This window comes from Notolepis coatsorum (genome assembly GCF_963971535.1).
Source record: "Notolepis coatsorum genome assembly, chromosome: 1".
NCBI classification, from domain to species: domain Eukaryota; kingdom Metazoa; phylum Chordata; class Actinopteri; order Aulopiformes; family Paralepididae; genus Notolepis; species Notolepis coatsorum.
Genome location: NC_140165.1, coordinates 298,041,723 through 298,063,869, shown reverse-complemented (window position 1 = coordinate 298,063,869; position 22,147 = coordinate 298,041,723). Strand labels below are relative to the sequence as shown.

The 22,147-nt window shown below is 41.5% G+C and overlaps 1 protein-coding gene across 2 annotated transcripts in view; it reads left to right on the top strand.

The window, feature by feature from the left end:
• Nucleotides 1–6,542: 6,542 nt before the first annotated feature.
• b3glcta (beta 3-glucosyltransferase a) overlaps nt 6,543–22,147 on the top strand; it is a 148,264-nt gene continuing 132,659 nt past the window's right edge. For both annotated transcript variants that reach the window (XM_084332547.1, XM_084332546.1), the window contains exon 1: nt 6,543–6,696. In XM_084332547.1, the coding sequence (XP_084188673.1) occupies nt 6,633–6,696 (64 nt within the window). In that variant the 5' untranslated portion in view covers nt 6,543–6,632. The remainder of the gene's footprint in view (nt 6,697–22,147) is intronic.

The following is a 22,147-nucleotide window of genomic DNA, read 5'->3' as shown; positions in this document are numbered from 1 at the left end:
CTTGCTAAGCTCCAGGCCATCAGGGAAAACCCCTCCCACCCACTATACACAGACTTGGCTGACAGGAGGAGCATGTATTGTTATAGGCTCACACTACCTAAATGCAGCACTGAACGGCACAGGAAGTCCTTCATTCCGACAGCCATCAGACTATACAATGCATCACTGTGCCTCACTGCATCACTGAGCAAAGAGTGACAGTTACCATCTTCCTGGACTCTTACTTTTTAAACAGCACTGTGCAATATTACACCTACTGTAGACTTCAGTATATTTTTACTGTATTTATTTACTGTATCTTTTATTCTATTTTTATTCTATTTCATTTTATTCTATTCTTAGGCCATTTGTTTTGTTATTCTTATTCGTGACTTGTTCTGTCTAAATGTTTAATGTTGAGTGATTGAGTGTCAAATTTCCCTCAGGATAATACATTTCTATTCTATTCTATTCTATATCTTTGAAAAGTCTCCATTTATTCAACACTTCTGAATTCACTGACAAACTGAACTGAACTGACAAAAATAAAGTGCATAAAAAAGCAAACAAAATTCCTCCACAGGCTACTCACCATCATTAGTAGAGCGGCAAGCGGCGTTTGGGGACAGAGTGAAATCTTCTTAAAACACTGCCCCTCCACTCATTCCTGAACTTTTTTGTTAAGTCCTTCTCAAATGCCAACTGAATTAAATTGGCCTTGCGTCGATGAAGCATACTAAGGCGATGTTCTGTAAAGATATTCTTGAGGGTAGAAAACGAATTCTCACAGAGTGCCATGCTAGCTTCAGTAGTGTTGTTGTTGACATCAGTGCCCACTAGGGCTAAGCATTTGGATAGTCTACTTTGATTGAAATTTTTTAATTTTTTTTTTTTTTAGAGTGGGCACAGCTGACTCAGTGGGCGGGCCAGGCCCCCCAATGCCCGCCCATGGCGCCGGGTCTGTGTTCACAGCATCCTCTGTGGATCTGTTGGCTCTGTACGCGAACTGCAGCGGGTCCAGCACAGGATCTGTGATGAGCTTCAGGTGGGCCAGGACAAAGCGCTCCAGGACCTTCATGACCACAGAGTCATCAGCCATGGCTTCAGTGGATAGCCACGATCCCCTGCATTCAAGAGATATAATTTAATTACAGATACCAGTAATAACATTACAATTTAATTAAATATAATTAGGCCTAAATGTGTAACACTCACCAATAAGGCACCCGTCTTCAACAGCCCCACCCTGGAGACAAAGGCCCACAGAGCTATTCTGTACCACAAACGAGTCGTGCGTTCCTCCTGGCCACTGGGCAACGACATTTAGGAGTGCCAAACGGGCATCGCAGATCACTTGGACATTTACCGAGTGGAACCCCTTCCTGTTTACGTAAATTAATTCGTTTTGTGATGGTGTTTTGATGGCTATGTGTGTGCAGTCTATTGCTCCAATTATGTTGGGGAAACCGGCGATGGCGTGAAAAGCTCTCTTGACCTCGGCCTTCTGTGCGTGTGTGTATGGGAATTTTATGTAGTCGGGATTAGGGACATGATGGCATCCAACACTGTGGGCATGATCCTGCTGAGGGAGGGTTGGGAAATGCCCGAGCGATCTGCGATCTCCCGCTGAAACGTCCCGGTGGCCAAGAATCCCAGGGTGGAGAGGACTTGGAGGTGGACGGGGATGGCATGTGTACACCTTGTTTGGCGCTCCAAAACGGGTCCCAAATTCTGGCACAGATCGAGCAGGATTTCCCTCGGGAAGCGGAATCTGCTCATGAGCCACTCTGTGCTCTCGGCAAACAGGTCTGCCCTCTCCCTGAAGACACGCTCCATGGCCCATTGCCAAGTCGTCTAATAACGCAAGATTTGCGTAATTCGCCATGCTGCATACATTCTGAAATCCATATTCCAAATGTAATTTATAGGGTTTGCCGACGATTACACCCATGTCGCTATTTTACAATTAACTATAATTAATTACGAGTCATACATGGGTATATATTGAAACTCTTGATTGATTTTCTTTCAATCTTGCGCTCCAATTGGGTCATTGTTGGTCAGAGACGATTCTAGCCATGCATGGCTTCAGTGGATAACCCCGATCACCTGCATTTAAGTGTTATTTAAATTGCAGATATAATAACATTACAATTTAATTAAATAAGATTAGGCCTGAGTCATGCGTTCCTTATCAGCCAACAACTTATCAGCCAAATGCAACGTTAAACCATGCTGCATTCATTCGGAAATTAATGCTATTTAGGGTTTGACAATAATTACACTACTGTCACTATTTTACAATAAACTATAATGAATTACAGGTCATACAGGGGCGGCTAGGTGGTGTAGTGGGCAAGGCACTCGCCACCAGTGTGGAGACGCTAGGATTTGCGTGTTCGAATCCAGCTCTCCACATTGTTTTCAGTTTAGCTGGTCGTCCGCAGTAATACACATTGGCCGTATTACGGGGAGGGAAACTGAAGGGTGGGGATCGGGCGTTGTGAACAAGCGACTTCTACAAGTCGGTTGGTGCGCCTGCGCAGTAGAATCAGGAAGTGTCAGGGGCAGCGTGAGCCTCCCACGCGTTACTCCTCGACACTGAGAGATCGAGCTGCGCAGGTGAAAAGATGCGACTGCTGTTACCTCAAGTACCGGAGGGGACTTGTGCTATGTATGACTTAGTCCACATTGCAGCCGGCTTGTGGGAGGCAAGAAACAGCGTTCGTGACAGGGGAGGGTTGAATTGGATGATACGAAATTAGGGATGGGAGAAAATATAGAAAAATGGGAGAAAAAGTGGATAAAAAAAAAATGAATTACAGGTCATACAGAACACGCGCCAGTGTTGGAAGTAATGCACGAAAGCTTATTTCCACGTTGCAGTATTCATATTCTACCGCTGGGCGCCAGGTATGCATGGTCTGAGCTGTGCGTATATATACGCACAAAGTCAAGCACACGTTCAAATTGATAAGTCCCACACTTTGCTTAAAATGATCGTACGCACGGGATACGCACATATCTGTGCGTACGCACCATTGATAAATGAGGGCCAAGGACCTGAGTCTCCTCAGGAAGAACAGCCTGCTCTGTCCCTTCCTGTAGAGGAAGGGGAAGAAGTTGCCAGAAAAAGCTCATGGTAGCCTACATCAACTGGCTGCTGTGGACTTGTACACCAGTCTCGAGTAAAAAGGACTGCATCATCTACTTCGGGATAAAGCCATTTTTGGGACATGGAAACATATGCTATGTGAAATAACATTTAATGAGGGCAGGGGTAATGCCTGGCATGCACTAGATTAGAAGATATTCCAAATGCAATAGGTGGAAAAGGAGGTTCTCCATTGTGGCATTATGACAGGATTTGTGTGTGAAAAGGGCTAATGTGACATACTGTATTTGTAAAGGTGAGTCTTTGTGATTCTAATGAGTCTAAATTATTCTGATATGTTGAGGTGGGAGGTGAAGGGACATCATTGTTTATCTCCATACTGACTTTTTCTCTTTGGATTTGGAGCAGATTTACCCCTTTCCCTGTAAACTAGAAATTAATGGTATCTACGGATTCTTGAAGATGTCTAGATTCAGGCGTTATCTTTTACTTTGCTCTAGCATTAGAATTGAGTGAGCTAGAGCCACTCAGTTATGCCATTTAAAGGGGGGGCTGTAGAGTACTTAGGAGATTGCCCCAACATCAAAGTATTTTATATTCTGATAAAAAACTATTAAGCGTTGCGCATTCACATCCAGGATGTGGCGGTAGTCCGGGTGAATCCATCCATACCCTGTCATCAAAGAGCTTAAATTATAGGAAGAGGGCAATCAGCAGGAAAAATGTATGGGAGCCGATGGCCTCACTGAAAACTCAACACCATGTCATTCACTAAACTCATATGTGCGCACCTACAATTATCAGTGGAATAGCATTCAACTGCCTAAATAATAGGAATGTCAATTTCAATATTGTAAATACAATATTTTCTCATTTTGATGCAAAAACTAGCCAAATCGCTAGCCTAGCTTACCCTCGTTATCTGTAGCCTATGTTGCCAAAAAGGTGATTATGTCATCAATATAGGCAAAACTATTTAAATCTTTAAAAGATCCTCTGAATGACATCCCAAGTTTTAAATATCAATATATTTCTTAGACCTTAAACATAGGGTCTCACACGTTGTCATCATTTTGTCTTTTTTTCGTGGTGAAAATGAAGTGTTTTACTTTCCCATTTACCAGTAATTTTGTCCATTAAACTGCATGTGAGTTGAGAGGTGATACAGGAATTTTTTTTGTTATCAAGTCAAATTATAAGAGCCACATTGCTAACACTAAATAACCGTTTGTCAGTGACCTGATCTGCAATGCTAACGATTCCAGGCTATTTTTGGCTGACAAGATTACAGGTTGAAAAAACCCTCAGCTCGGAACTAGGCAAAATCTGCATATGGCTCGCCGATAACAAACTATCATTACACATGGGCAAAACAGAGTCCATTCTCTTCGGTTCAAATAACAAACTCAGCAAGACCGACGGCTTCTCAGTTACAGTGGGTGACAATATTGTCACAAGGAAAGATGAAATTACCTACCTGGGTTCCATCCTAGAGGCTAATCTTTCCTGTAACAAAATGGCATCCAATGTAATAAAAAAAAGTCAACCAACGAACTCGATTCTTGTACCGGATCTCCTCTCTGGTAAACAAGAATACCCTGAAGACTCTGGCAGGAGCACTCATTCAAGGGTACTACGACTATGCTTGCACCTCATGGTACCAAAGCACCTCAAAGGCACTAAAAACCAAATTACAAACATCTCAAAACAAACTACTGTACTTTTCGCACTATAAGCCGCACCTGACTATAAGCCGCAGCAGCTAAATTGAATGATGTGTACATATATAAGCCGCACTGGACTATAAGCCGCAGGTGTTTTAATGGTTAATTACCATATGTAATTAGCATTGGGACACAATACTGTCGGACAAATAACAAGAATTAACTCATTTACAAGTTGTATTAAGTTTAGCAAATAAGGGAACAGATAATAACATTTCAATGCAGTCAAAAAAGCAATATTTAGATTTTTACATTTTCGGGTTTGGTCACGTCGAGTCACATATAAGCCGCACCGTTATGTAAGCCGCAGGGTCGAAAAATGGGGGAAAAAGCCGCGGCTTATAGTCCGAAAAGTACGGTAGTCAGACTACTGCTTGACCTGACTCCTAGAACCCACCTCACCCCTGCCCACTTTGACAACCTAGGATGGCTTAGAGTAGACGACAGAGTACAGCAACTTGCAATGGGCCTGGTCTACAAGGTACCCATGTACATGTCAAATTACTTCCCAAAGGTCAGTGAATACCACGACCACAACACCAGAGGGAGCTCCACAAATCATGTGAAACCCAGATTCGGCTCAAACAAGGGAGAAAACATGTTTCGCAATATGCCACATCAATGTGGAACGCCCTACCCACAGCTGTAAAGGAATGTGAATCACTACCCACTTTCAAAACCACTCTCAAAGAGCACCTACGGGAGACTGCAATTCGAAACTGGCCCCTGTAAATGTCCTAACACAACCCCCTCCAATGTACAGTAAATGTCCTAACCCAATAATACACAAGACCCTCTTTTTGGGACCAAGTAAGGTTGTCGATAATCCAATGTACAGTTACCCCACCCTGCCTACCCAACCCCCCTCCCCACCCAACCACCTTCAATGTACAGTCCCCCCCCCCACACCCCTACCCAACCCCCCCCCCTTCACCCCACCTACCCAACCTCCTCCAATGTACAGTTTCTTCGTCAAATGTATACTCTCTTTTTTAGACTCCTTTTTGTATCAGAAACAGTACTGTATTTGTAAATCTGGTATGTCATAAATGTATAGATGTAGGCAGTACTGTCTATCTGTATGTCATGTATGTCATATTTTATGATGAATTGAAAATGGGGGACCCTGATGTAAACAAGACGAAAGTCTTTCTCTGGTCTGCATTCCCTTAACAATTGTGTGTATTGAGCTGTACTGTATTGTACGTACCCATTCTGCAATCTGTTAATACAATTTTCAATCAATCAATCAAAGCAGGTTGGCACCTTGCATGGTCGCCCCTCCCTCCACTAATGGTGTGTGAATCTGTGAGTGAATGGGTAAAATGTGAGGAACAAAAAAAGCTTTGTATAAAAGCATTATATAAAAAATGCACCATTTACCATTTACGAAACAAGAAACCCGTCTATTAATTCCACTCTATGAAATGTGTTTACGTTGGACTTCCCCTTTAATTAAGACTTATTCACTCACCCGAACATTGACAGAACATTGACATTCTGCAATCTGTTAATAAACTTTTCAATCAATCAATCAATCCCGCCTGACACACGAGTCTGCAGAGCCGCACGCCCAACGTTGTGCTTGCGGCTCTGCAGATATACCCTATTGTGACACACAGTAGATTAATTCGGCCAGCAGAGCGCGCGCCTGCGCCGTGTAGAGGAAGGGGACGCGCCGCGAGAACACACTCCCTCTTGTCCGTAAAAATGTGAAAAGGAGAGCATTCTCTTCCAAACACTGTCAAAAGCTCCAGCACAGAGAGGCTGCAACCTTACTTTACCAACTCTATACAGCGTAGGAGTCTCTCAAGATGCCACCAGACGAACCCGATGTCGGACAGAAAGTAGCACGCTGTTTGATTTTCCTTTCGTTCAGTAAGTATTCACTTACTTTCTATCCTCGTACAAACAGTGTGTTAGTTAGGTTAGACAGCTGGAAGCCGTTGGACATCTCGAAGACAACCGTGTCGCCTGATTGATCTGCAATTGATCTGGAAAGGAGATCAGTGTTTTGGGGCAGATAACAGAATTGTGGGTGACCGAAATGTCCGAGAGGTCCAGTCCTGTAATTTTCACAACAACAACTGTTTGAGAAGTATGGAGCCACGATTCTTCTTCTTAACTTCCCGATGAGTTGTGCAATGTTTGTGTTTTATTAAATCTCATAATTAAATGCATAGCGGGACTGCTTGACGCCACTCTTGATTTGCAGTCATTTTTCTCGGTCCCGTCTGTGACACATTTATGTTGCAAAATGACTCAAGCCATGGATGGAACCGCAAATTGGGCGAAGCTAGAATTGATTTTCAGTTGTTAATATTATATATATATTTTTTTAATATATGCTGGCCACTTGTTCAACAGAAGTAAGCCACAAAATGAAAACGAATCGTCATTTGAAGTTCCACAGATTGATGTATTCTATAACTTATAGTATAAGGGAATAATAAGTGCCATATATATACTCTGTCAGGATCTAGGGGTAACAGTACTGTATATTTGAATACCGCCTATGTCACAAATGTATCAGTACTAAATACCTATATGTCCCTATGCCATAAATGTCATGTATGTTGTGTATGTCATAAATGTCTATATGAATTGAAAATGGGGGACCCTGATGGAAACAAGACAAACGTCTTTCTCAGGTCTGCATCCCCTTAACAATTGTATGTATTGAGCCGTACTGTATTGTACCCATTCTGCAATCTGTTAAATAAAGTTTTCATTCATTCATCCATGATGACCAAGGGCTAGGCTATACAATTTAACCTATTCTAGTGTCTGCCCTTCGCTTTAGTCGGCATACCCTTCCAGAGGTGTTCAAAATGAGCAGGCAACGAAGAGACCATTGTAGGCTATTGTTGTGGTCTCAGTGAAAAATGGATGATTGAATTCATTGTATGCACATAGTCATTGCATTTAATCTACTTTCAGTTGACCTTTGCTTAATAATACACAATTTGACCATGCTACTTGGTACAATGAAACATTTTGAACAAAAAGAAAACTTTTAAAAGTACAAGGGTTACAGTATTATTTGTACCCATAACTACAGTAGTTAATATAACTATGATGAAATGGGATTATTGGATCATATTGAAGCATGCTATTTCTCTGATAATATTCTGCTGTAGCATAGCCACTCGTGGAAATGTATAGTTACCCATTTAAGATCACTTGAAAATATTGTGGATTTAACTAATTATAGCATTGTATTCAAGGTTATATATGTCAATCATATTTGAAAATACAAAATATCAGATTTACTGTTAATGTAGCACATTAAGTGTGGCTATGGGTTATTACGTTAGACGAGTATGCGCTGAAGTGGAATTGCTATGTCTGATGAACATCACAGCCCAACAAATTTATTCGCTATAGTTATAGACCGGCACTTCTGATGGGAACACTGTAACAGAAATAGAATGTGTACAGTAAATGCAATCTGCAAATGCACTGACTGGTGAGATTCCCGTAATCACTTTGGACATAAGCCCGGGTGCTGCTTATCTTCTGGAGTCAGTGCTGCTGGGATGTGGCCTGAGATGAACATGGCTGTGAGGCAGCAGAGCACACCCACCATATGTCAAATGGGGGGGGGGGCAGTAAGAGAGACCATCTTGTAGCTGGTAGGTCAAAGGTTCAATTCCCGCAGCAGGCGATGCTTTCACTGTTCGTCTCTGTCTAAGTGTCCTTGAGCAAAATGGCTGATGCTCTGACCCTTCGTGTGTGTGTGTGTGTGTGTGTGTGTGTGTGTGTGTGTGTGTGTGTGTTAAGGATAAGCTAATAGCACTGTCATATGATGCACTGAGTGCTCTCTCTAAAATGCAACTGGTGTTTTCTACTGGGATATAACATTGGTTATATATCCCATGTTTTTGCAATAACAGACGGTAAAGAGAGACAGAAATGATCAAGACAGATGACTGTTTGAGTCAAACCGATGTTGTCGGAAAGTATGGTATTCACACCAAAAGGTTATGGTATAATCTCATAACTAAACCAGACGAAGGCACTGATGAACTCCCCCCCCCCCCCCCCCCCCCCCCCTAAACTGTGAGTATATTCATGATTCACTCAAGGTTAAATCACCATGAATATACCACTGCGCTGGCTTTAGAATGTTGTAGAAAGTTTCAACTGCCATTCATCAAGGCCCCCCCTTCCAAGGCCTAACAATCTCCCCACTCTGCCTTTACTTTCACATGCGACATGTTTTTCAAGTGCAGTACTATCCTTAGGTCACATGGGTAATTGGTAATTGCCTCTTTGACACCACTGAGTGAATAACCAGAGTAGTTGGGTAGCCATGAAGTTTATTTATGTCTGTAAATGCTGTGTAGTGTGGATGCCTACTGTACATGAGTAGGGTGAGTAACATGCCATTACTGCTTTTTATCTATTGACTCATTATAGCTACTTTATTATCTTGAAATAATATAACACCCGCCTGTTACTATGACATTGTTTATCATTGCATATAATTTATCTATGCCTGTAGCTAACAGGGTCTACTAGCCAGATTGTTTGCCAGCCAGACACACAAAGAGAGGCAGAGTTGATTTTGCAAAAAAAAAAAAAAAAAAACATTTTATTTTTTTTATTTTTTATAATCAAATTTTATTTTCATATTCGAATCCCATGCCCATCGAACGAAGCTTCGAAGTATTTAAGACAGCCCTAACACACACACACACACACACACACACACACACACACACACACACACACACAAGGGAGAGGGAGAATAGCTTATATAGCAGTCTTAATGATTTTACAATATTTATGCTAATGAAGTAAAATATTTTTTATCATCTACTATCCAGTTAGTTCTTATAGTGTAACGTTTGGCTACTTCAGCGTATTGGGTTCAGCTGCTCCCATTCCTCACTGTTGCAGCTGGAGTTGACGTCAAAAACCCAAACCAAACTTATCAAATGCGAGTGAAACGTGCACTGAGTCGAGTCCTGGCTTTAGGCAGAATCACAAACAGTGGTTTAAGTAAGGGATAATGTATAGCTACGAGGTCATTGTCGCAAAATAATTGACCGACACGGAGTTTAGAATACCGAGGTACCTCGCCGAGGTGTTCTTTAAACGTAGTGAAGGTCAATTATTTTGCGACAATGACCGAGTATAGCTATACATTATCCCGCTTATTACATGGCTAACTTACTAACAATATACTTCATTTTACACCATCGACAAGACGAGATCAAATGCAGACGCAGTTCTGTTCTGTCGCTCCGCCCTGTCATTGCCGGCAGCTTCCCCGGCAGCCGGCAGTGTCTGATTGCACTGATGTCAGTGGGCTTGATTGCGAACAGCTGCACACAGCGTTCATTATTGCTTGGCAGAGGTCCGTTATCGAGTAATAACGGAACTCTGACGAGCGCTATTGACCAATCACAATCAAGCATTTCGGCGAATGTTAAAACGCCATGTAATAAGATAAGTTAACAGGTAGGTCCGACCACGCATTGTGATTGGTCGAGAGCATTCTAAACTGAGTATATTCATGATACACTCAAGGTTAAACCAAGAGACCCAAGGTCGCTTTACATAGATAGGGGGGGGGGGGGGGGGAATAACAAAGTAACAAACATAGTGGACAGACACACAACATATATGATGATGGAATTCATTCAAGATCCTCTCCACCCTCGGGTCTTTGCCACCGCGGCACGGTCCATCGTGATATTGGAGATGGATCGAGCAATAGACTGTTACTGTAGCTGTCAAAGCTCCATCACAAATGCAGTTATGTGAATAGAAAGGGATTCCACTCAGTCAATGTTGCGATGCGCATTTGCCTGATACATGTTATTGCTGGATGCCGGGAGGAAGGCGATGCTGAATGTTTTCAATTCATTAAATAAAACGGATACTTTTTGCAAGGGTTTACTGACTGTCATACAAATAATCAACCAACTACATACTGTAACTCTTCAGTGCACGTTCTTATTTACATTGTGACAACAGCCTTGTGAGTTCCCGCAGTGACCCGCACACAGACATGATGGAATTCAAGTTCATGTTTGTATTGATCACATATAGGCAGGCTACACATGGCGTATCTGCTACATCATACATGGCAGTAAGATTCATTGTTCTTGTATATGCTCTCGTATTATTGTTTATGTAGGCTACCCAATACTGACATCAAAATAGATTGTAGTATGCCTCTAGAAATCATATGCAGCAGGTAGAAAATTGACGGGAGATCCATCGCGATTTGGAATCAAATTGAGGAGAACTTTAATCCCTGGGTATTAATCAAACAACACGGGAAAAGGCAGTCATATTCCAGCGCGGTCTTTATTAGCCGACAACAAAATAGATGCCTCTAAAAATCATATAGCCAATCGAACACAACTAATAAAGCCATTCATATTACAGCACGGTTATAATGACACACAACCAACGCCAAACAGTGGTCAACGAACGGTCTTTATTAGTATTTTGAGCTGTCCAGGGTCCAGGCAGAATTGCAGCAATGGTCTTAGGGAGCCGTTGATATCTGACATCACCGTTTACAAATCCGCCTTTTATTTATCCCATAATACGCGATAGTGTCTTCTTGGTTCGACAGCAGTGAATTCTCCGTGGAGTTTCTCAGAGTTCCGCTCGGGTCAGTCCATTATTTCACATCCCATGGGGGGTGTTTCCTCACTTTCATGACCATATATGGATAATCATGCACGAGCATTGACGGTAGAACAAAGTGGTATTCATCAACACGGAGGAGCATAGAGCCTGCGTACGCAGTGTGTGATGAATCCCGACTTCCCTGTGCGTACACTAGTTCAACATTCCGTGCTTACGTGTGGAAATAGGTCATGTTCTACGCACACATTGATGAATGAGGGCCCAGGTACTTCGTTCCTTTTCCACTGCAGCCAGGTACTACTCCGTTTGTCTCCGTGTGGGGATGCAGGCGGTGCCGCTCGCTTGTGTACACTGAAAGCTCCGTGGGCATAGCCAATTAGCCATGTCCGAGGGCTTGCAGCAAGCCAGAGTTTAACACAGTTTAAATCAATCAATCAATCAATCAATAACAACATTAACCATACTCTCGTTGCGTCTATTCTGCCAAAGCTAACGTTACCTCTCATTGTGTATTCTACCAAGCAACCCGGGTTTAACGTTACCTCTCGTGTATATCGGCTGACGGTAGTATTAGGCTAATAACAACAACAAACTTAACACATCAGCGATCTTGTTGTGACACTAAACTCTCCGCTCGGTGGTAAATTGGGTTGATGTCGGTTTTGTTTCATCAATAAATAAGGCAGAATACACAGTGAATCCATTCTTTTTTGTTTATTGCACTTGGTTCTGTCGCAAACAAATCCTGAATGAAATGCATCCTTAGCGAGGCAGTAAAGATGGCGGCGTTCTGTTTTTGTTCAGAGCCTCCAAACTGTGACGCGTCTCTCTTCTGACCAGTTAGTGGTCTGCAATGTTTCACATGACTTTTCTGGTACCACTTCTACCCAATAGGGTCGCTTGGAACCGAGTAGGGTATATCTGCAAAGCCGCAAGCCAACTTTATTATTATGATAAAAAAACAGCGGTGACGCGGTATTCAGCCTAACTCTGCAGTGAGCGTGATGCAACAGCGATACCGCGGTAATGCGGTTATCGCGGCAGCTCTAGCGTTGGGTACTGTAAATATATATTCCACACGTTTTCCGGGCCGGCGATCAACTTGGGTCTCTTCAGTTGGCTTGATGGAAAAGTAAAATGAGGAAACTGCCCCCCCCCCCCCCCTTCATCAGTCTAAACTAATGGGGTGCAGTTACACAGGGAGAGACGATAGGGGGCGGTATCTTCCCAATTGAGCTCAGAGAGACTCTGCAACACTAGCGTGAGGCTCGATTAATGAAATATGAATGAAAATCGCCAATAAAAAAAGATACGACAAACAAACGCTATATGTCGTTGGCGGCACTCAACTGGCGGCATGAACTAACGACTTATAGCGTCATTGGCATCCAAAGTGTTAAGAGCGAAGCATTGTGGGCTATATGCACTTCTCCAACTTAAAACTAACGTTATTTGAGCGAACATTTAACGTTATTATAACACTATTTTAACATTAGTGAATGTGAATGCACATACATAGCTAGTTAAATATCACAACTTGTGTCATCATTGGGGGAAACTAAGTGCTGCCTCTCTCTACCGTCCCTGCTACACTCGGGACTACATTAACGTTATAGATAGCTAGCCTATAGCTAACGTCATAGATAGCGAACGTTAACTTACGTTTGCAAACAAAGCTAACGTTATCCAGTTGACATTACAGATCATAATAGCTATAATAACGTTAACGAAGTGAGTAGTAAAAAAAGAAAAAAAAAAAAAAAAAGGACTAAACGTTAATGTAGTCCCGAGTGCAGCAGGAACGGCAGAGAGAGGCAGCACTCAATCTGCGTGTAACGTTAGTCAATAACATTAACCCCTTCTCCGCCGGAAACGGCTTACGACGTGTTTCAAGTTCATGCGAATTCTGCCAGATCACGGCGTACGACGTTATTTTGATCATATTTCATATTTTCGCCATGGTATTCATATTTCCATCACAGAGGCTGGTCTGATGCTGTCTGAGCCAGCACAACTCTGCAACGCTTCAATACTGCCACCTGGTGGCTGATCGGCGAGTTGCAACCGGAAGTGGATCTCTTGTGATCCCGGTGCGTCTCCCTATTCCGTCCGGCCACTCGTATATCGTCACGGGACTCAATACACACACCGTGGATATGGATCGTTGCCATAACTCAATAAAAAACATGATTTGGGCGTGTATTCGTATTATACAAACCGGAAATAGATCGCCTCGATCCCCATCACATAACTGGGATCTGTTTGCTCCAGTATCATCGCCCAACGCTAAGAGGAGGATGCCGTGAGTTTCAGCGTGAGTGTTTATCATTATCGATACAAACTTCTCTGATCAATATATCACCCATACTACATGAAGCATTTAACGACTATCACGGAATTATAAACGACCCCCCCCCCCCCCTCCGTTCACCCGCGCATGATCAGTCATAACGTTTAGGACCATGTACTGTACAGTTGACATTTTTAATATAGCGTCAATCGGTATCAAACTGCATTTGATGATCTAATATATGCATTTGTGCCTATATCTCACGTTCTGGGAAATACTGCAGAAAACGATAAAAACATATTTATACTCTAGACGGTATTTTTGTATGAATGTGTGAATGAGAAAGTAAAACGTTCCTACATCCTGAACGATAGATAATCGATGTTGAATGGGCCATAGTAATGTCAATTTAGCAATACAATTTAAAAAGTTATAGCCCTGCAAAGAAGGTGAACATCTCCATAGACTTACAGTGCTGGCAGAGATCAAACAGCGATGGATATAAGCGTGGCAGAGAATGTGTTAAGAATACAGAGCTGCAAACGGAAATTAATGCCCAGTCCTTGAGAGAACCGTCTGGTCTACTGTCACCACCTTACAGAGGGAATTACCCCGAAGTCCGGCTAGTTATAACAAGCAAGTTACATGACCGGCACTTCGGCCCGGGAGTGTTAGGAGAACGCTCCCCTGTACTCTACTACGGTTCAGATTAATACAGGAAAAGGTAAACATTGGGGGCTCGAGTCCGGGATATGAAAATAAATCCTGATTTCATCTGTGAATTGTAAACTGTATGGAAGCGTGAAGTTAGCTCATGCTACTGGAAAACGGACGCCTCGTCATTAAATTAACTGAGTTACAAATGATGACTCCCCTTTTTTTTACCACGGTTGACGCGGTTGTCTGTTCTGCAGCCGCGGGTGCCTTGACACACCGCAGGATTGCGGTGATGCGGTTACCGTGACAGCCCAGAGGACTATGACCATACAATGCCTGGCCATGCGGCATTCATTCAATGTACACAACTATATATCAATCAATGGTGATCACAAACACTAGCCACATCGTTACTAGAGAACTGACTATAACAAGTTGATGCTTGATGCTGCTGTCGGACGTCAGGTGGAACAGGAAGTGAAGTCACTGGCTCAGGTTAAATCAAATTAAACCTGTAGCTACATCGGGTACAAAGTAAACAATGGAGCGCCACTTAGTGACCAAACATGGCACTGCAACTAAAATAACAACACAGAAATACAATAGGCAACCTGCTGCAATTAGGGGTTAAGTGTCTTGACACATCGACACGCTGCCCGGGAGGAGCGGGAATCGAATCGGGAACCTCCGGATTGCCAGACGACTGCTCTACCTACTGAGCCACTGTCGCCCCTACATTTGTGACAGTTACAACACACTAGAGAAAAGCTGCAATTAATCCTTCAACACCAGCAAGTCGACAGCCTGGGCATTGAACTGGCACAACTCCCGAAACTGTCCGAGGTGCTGATGACCTTTTCTGACTTTCGCTTGCATTATACTGAAATTCCATAGCAACGAGACATCTTTAGGACACAAATTTCTACGCCAAGTTAACTGAACGATTTATAATAGACCCTAGAATTGTCTGTATTCATCGGTTTCAGCCTATATTATTCCCGACGGTGCAACTTGCTGTATAAAAGGAATCGGTTCAAATCGGTTTTCATACGGAGACGCAGAAATGATGGCTACCAAATCCATTCCGAGACAACGGAACGCAGTGCGTAGACTGACTCAGACATTTTACAGTTTCTTCTGATTTCTTTTAAACAAATTATTATTTTGTATTATTTAACTATTGAATTGTTATTTAGTTATAATTGCACTGCATTGGCAGTTGAACTGCATTGAACTAACAAAAAATATCTAAATAATCATAACTGCACTGGCACTGTTTGCAGATGTACTGTTATTAAAGTTAGTTAAAAACATAATTTTGTATATATTTTCTTTTTTGGTTAAATCCAAAGGAAAACATATAAAATCCGAAAACTCATTCATATCCAAATGTATATACAAAAACAGGAACAGATAAAACTGATTTCATAGGGCCCTACATTATGCATTCACTACACACACAATTACTGTCAATTGTATTTTGAATATGTTCAGAAAGCTGTTAAGCTGTTAAAACCAAAGCAAGTGAATTCCCCCATTATAACTGAACTGGAGACATTCTATGAAAGAACACACTTAATTATGCAAGAAGTGGTTGGGAGTGAAGTTTTCCCAGCAGTGCTGATGACATAATGAAGGTTGTGCACGATGTGTCTGTCTCTCTCTTTCTCTGGGGTATTTCATGAAAAGATGGCAGGTTTAAGACAGAGCAGAATGTAGAGTGAACTATAGCTAGAAGAAATTGGTGCCTGTCCATGTGTCAATGTCCTGGACAAATGGGATAGATTCTGGTCAAATATTATCTGTGTTTATTGAGCTTATTGCAATAACGTTATACGTGATGCTTATTGTCAATCAAAAAAGTCACTGTTACCATTTGTAATAATTAACGTTATATTACCGTCACACTCTTGAGTTATTGAGAAAAGTGTTTTGGTGCAGCCTGGAATGGATGGCTCGAGTGGTTGCACAAGCTAGCCACAACTTAATCATGTCTCTCTGTATCAATATTCTATGAACGATACACTACATGTTGTTGGCACAATTGTTTATATCTTTTAGATAATGCTACGGTAGCTGTATTCCAACGCAACAAATGTTTAGTGTTGGCGTTACTTTAGTCCATAGAATCCTTGTTTGTTTCCCCCCCCCCCACACACACAGGATTTCAGAGCAAGACTTCTGTTTGAGCTAGACTTCTCTTTCAGTGGCAGAAGACAAGCACTTTTAGTGGATGTACGTTACTTTGTAACCAAATAAACATTTTAGGGAATTATTTTCACATGGCATTTAAACATGACTTCCAACAGATTGTCCCGGTAAAATAAAATTGCTGACGCAAACCCGGACTTGGATACATTAGTGTAGGAAGCTTTGTTTTCTCTGTTACATGGATAAATTATACTCGATTTGATAACTGGGGTAAATGAGAGTGCGACCTTGGTCATTGGTCTATATTGGTTGACCAATCTATGCAAGATGGTCTCTCCCTTGTGCCGTCACTGTCAGATAACCGAATGAATGTCCTTGTACCAAAACATTGTTCCCATTAACTCATTCAGCGCCAGTCACGATGATAGTCGGGTTAACTCGCCATCGCTTGAGCGCCAATCACGAGTATAGTCAGGTTTTAATCGATATTTATTTTATTAGCGATATCCATTCATTTTCATCCATCCAGCCTGATGTTATCGTTGGGAATGAGTCTGAGCTCGCAAAAGGGCAAATACCGCCGCCTACGCCTTCCAGGTGGTATTGCACTCCACTGGGAATGGTGTAGTTTCTTTTCTGGGACAATCCAAGCCGTGCCAGATAATTGGATTATTTCTTTTGCATTACATCAGATACAAGGTAAGAACACTATATATAAATTTGATCGTTGATCTGATGTATTTCTACCGCGGCTGTGTGTGTGTGTTGAGTTTGAGGAGGCGGCGGCGGAGCCCCGCGGTCCAATGCTCTTTTCATGTATGCACGAGGAAGGATAATAATGATAATCTAGCGTTGATTTCAGGAAGATTAGATAATCAGGTGAAAAATTACGTGTTTAGTACCTCGGTATTGCGGTCACGGTTCGGTACGATTTCGGTACAACAGGAAGAAAATATTTATTATTATTATATATTTATTATAATTATTATTAAATATAATAATATTCTATAGGCTTGCCGTAGTAGTCAGTGATACTGGTGTAATTCTGTGTTCAGGCATCCACGAGTAAATTAATTGCCTACTGCACCTTTAACAACAACTTAGTTTCATTTTCACTTCTAGAGAGGATTTAACTTCACGTGAAGCCGAGACTGAAGAATACTAGAGAACAGATGATGTTACATAACAATTAGGCTTGGGAGGTATAATTTTTTTCATACCGTCATACCTTGCTGACATAATACCCCGGTATATGGTATATGATGGTATGACTTTCATTTTCATGAAAGTCATACCATCATATACCATATACCGGGGTATTATGTCAGCAAGGTATGACGGTATGAAAAAAATTATACCTCCCAAGCCTAATTGTTATGTAACATCATCTGTTCTCTAGTATTCTTCAGTCTCGGCTTCACGTGAAGTTAAATCCTCTCTAGAAGTGAAAATGAAACTAAGTTGTTGTTAAAGGTGCAGTAGGCAATTCTGTATCGGTTTTCAAAAGAAAAAATTCGTTTACATTTATTTAACCTTTATTTACCCAGGCAAGTAAGAACAAATTATTATTTTATTTATTGTCAAAGTATGCATAATGTTGTGTTAATTACACGACAAGAGATATGTAATGTTAATTACCTGAAATTATTCAGTTTTTTGGCGGGGGAAACCCTGCATATATCGGTTGATATCGGTATCGGAAATTAAGAGTTGGACATCGGTATCGGTAAAAAAACCAATATCGAACATCCCTAATTTTAAGGACTCGCAAATCTCGCAGTCCCCCCATTGACTTACAGCGGTGGCGTACTAGCGCCATCTCGTGGATTAAGCGATGGCGCTGAATGAGTTCAATCTGCCAGTGGAGAAGACCGTGTGTGGGAGTGGTTTCTTTGATGTCTGCCCATGGTCTTCTCCTACACACTTATATACCTGTATATTGAATAACAATTAGTTTGGTATGGTTGTTATAATAATAATAATGACCTAATATCTGTCCTCTTCGCCATGCACACAGAATTCTCCAATACGATTGATAGCCGCTACCAACGCTAATGCTGTGTTGTCAATAGCTTTTCAGCTCAGAGCTCAGTCAGTGTTTACTTATGGAGATCACCGTCGGTGATCACCGACACTTAAATCAGCCCCTCCCCTCGACATTGTAGTTCTTTCAACTATTGCGGGGAAAAACAGCCTTGCAATCTAATAACAATAAACGTATTTACAAGTCGTATTAAATTGTGCAAATAAGGAGACATATATATAACACCTCAAAACACAAAAAATTCCCTTATTCAATTTGTATCGATTTCTGAAATGCGTGACTTTCTGATAAATTCTCAATGCCTTTGTTACCCGCGGGCCGGTGCAAACAGCGTAAGCCGACCTCTGAGTGTTCCTATAAACATAAGATTGTTCTGACTTAACAGACTGTCTTGATACTAGGAGATTTGCTGTGGATTCTTTTTTCTTTTTCTTCTTTTATGCATATCTACCTATAATGGAAGGAATGTCTGTCTGCAAGCATGTATGTCTGTCCTTTATCATATCTCAAGAACCATACATCCAATAGATTTCACGCTCGGTGGGTGTATTGCTGAGGATACAGTGGAGTGCAGTACGGAATATGGTGCCATTTGGTCAGATGCTGGTGCTATAGCGTGTGTCTGTCCTTAATGTATCTTGAGAACTGTTCATCCGATCGACTTCATGCTTGTCAGCTGTATTGCTCAAGACCCAGTGGAATGCAGTGTAGAATATGGTGCCATTCGGGCATTAACATGTTGTAAACTGTGACCAGAGAGCTGATTACTGGAGTCTGGGAGAGGCTTTGTGTAGTAGCATCCCCAATTCCCCATGCATTAATTCTTTCTGCGCCAAAAACGACTATACTTGTGTTTCGTCGCCAACGCTTGAGCGCCAATAACGATCCTTTGATATTTTTCCTTTGATCCCCGTTCTAAACACTCACACAGAGCTCCCTGGGTCTCCCTGGCACAGTTGCCTACGTTGGAATTGCAATGATGATCGAATCCCGCCAGGTGGCAGTATCACCTACCTTTTCAACTGGGGATATCAGTTGTCTTCCAGTACTGACTTACCTCCGGCTGCTTCTGCCTAGGAGTGGATCAGGACATAGCAATCGGTGGAAGATTTGGTGCCTCAGAGCTATTCTTTCCCGTATGGTAGCCATGCCCAATATACACGAGTAATTGCGATCGCCATTGGATCGACTGGGATTTATTCATTTTGGAGTACCTTCTGACTGAGGTAAGGGCTATCTTAGTAACCTGCTGGTATTTTTGTTTTACCTAAAACATGCTTCTGTACCGATCAGTGTCGTATTTTACCGGACCTAAAACATGCCTTTGGTAACGATCGCAGTTTCGAGTTAAAGCGGTAAATAAAGGTTAAATGCAAAATGCAAAAAAATAAAGAATAATCTTTGTATTAATTTTTTTTTTTGAAAACCGATACCGATAATTTCCGATATTACATTTTAATGCCAATATCGGCCAATAATATCGGTATGCCAATAATATCAGACATCCCTAGTAAACAATATACTCGTTATCACCATACATAAAGATTTTCCGGGAGTAAATACTTGATATCTTAGTCATAACTAGGCCTGTCATGATAATCAATAAATCAATTTATTGCCCGATAATTAAAATGAATGCAATGATTTTGACGGGCGCGATTAATTGCTATTTGAGTGTTTGTTTTAATGAGGCGGAACCAGTACCTCTTGTCAGTCACACTCCGTGTGGGGAGGCTGGCCGCTGGCGTTACTAGAGTACAGCACGGGAGCTCCTGTTAGCACCATGCGTATGTTGGGCAGTAGCAAGGCTACATAGCTGAACTACATTTCTCAATAGCGTTGCTCCTTTTAACCAAGTAGCGTTCTTTGTAGTGTAGCTATTTTTAGACCCAAGTAGTTACTCGCTACTGCCCGGAGAAACTGGACTGCTAAATAAAGATTAAAGATCTAGCGTTGATGCTATTCAATGCTATCAACATTAGCTAAACAGCTAACAACTAAATACAATGTATAACATAGCTACAACACACAATAACGTTAATACAATTACATGCATCATTGATTACAATGAACGGGTGGGGCTAGTCAAAGGACTGGACACAGGGACAAGTTAAACATGAATTAATTTATTATAACAGGTAGTTTCGAGTTGCGCTGTCGTGCCTACGCACCACAGGGCTAATCTATTATATACGGCTTTGACACTTCCTCCTCATCGTTGATTGCCTGTAGTAGCTGCATCTAACGTTAGTAGCTAACGTTAAAACTAACCTAAAGTTAGTTGTTCACCAACAATCTCAACATTTGTTTCATCATTAGCTCAAAAACACAGAACCGGACGAGACAAGTTGTCCGCTCATAGGTTCTGCTAGGATAATAACAACATTACTTCTGCTCCGGTCAGTGGGTTTCAAAATAAAAGAGCAAAGTCTAAAACACCGGAAAAGACGTTTATTTTGTACAGCGTTTTCCTCCATGAGTACTCGAGTACATCATGTGATCAATCGATCTGGATTATTTTTGCCCATCCCTAGTTTATCCTGTGCTGAAAAGTCTCCATTTCAATAGATAGTATATATTTTGGTGTTTATTTGATTATTGTTTCACTGCCTTTTATTTATTACGTTTCCACAGTTTTTTCCTCATACTTTATTAACATTTTGTACATGGTACCGCAAGGTACATTAATAATACAAGTACATGTTAAAAGGATGACACAAAAAGCCAGACAGAGGGCTTGTTTCCAGTTTCAGTTTGTTTTATAATAAACAATCAAACTGAGCATTTTTGCCTGCCTATTTGTTTGGTGGAAACTTGATCATGAAGTTGATAAAAAAAAAAAAAAAAGTAGTGCCGATGTAGCTAGCTATTTTTGCCATGTTGCTTGTAGTGTAGCTTGGTACATTTATCTGGGGATAGCTATTGTTGTAGTTGAGCTATATTTAAATCGAGAGTAACTGGTAGTGTAGCTTACTACATTTTCCAAGTAGCTTGCCCATCACATAATCCGCGAGCCACAGTAAACAAACGCGAGCCACATTTAGGGTGACCAGGTGTCCCGCTTTTGGTTGTACTGTCCCGCGTCCTGCATATTGAGAGGATGTCCCTTCTTTCGAAGCAAAAAAAAACATGGGTCTAAAAGCCCCTTCCTACAGTAAACCTAGCAACCCGCCTCTTGTCCACACACATTGCACTGCTCGTTTTATCATTGATCTCACGGAGATAAAACTGGGAACGAGGTTACTCTGCTTGTGACGCTACCTCATATCGCAGATCTGATTGGTTAGGTAGTAATGTAGTATATTTAAAATGTCTTCCAATGTTAAATAAAGGTTTATTGCACTTTGAAACGGTTTCCTTGCATTATTATGCTATTATCATTATATTAGTAAATAAAAAGGTTCATTGAAAACTTTTGGGAAATACATTTCTCAAAAAAAGAAAATTCTCTCAAAACCGCAATAATCTCACTTATCGCAATAATTTCTGGGACAATTAATCTCCCAGCAAAATGTGTTATCGTGACAGGCCTTGTCATAACCATAGTTGCAAGACGTTATAATGAAAGGTCT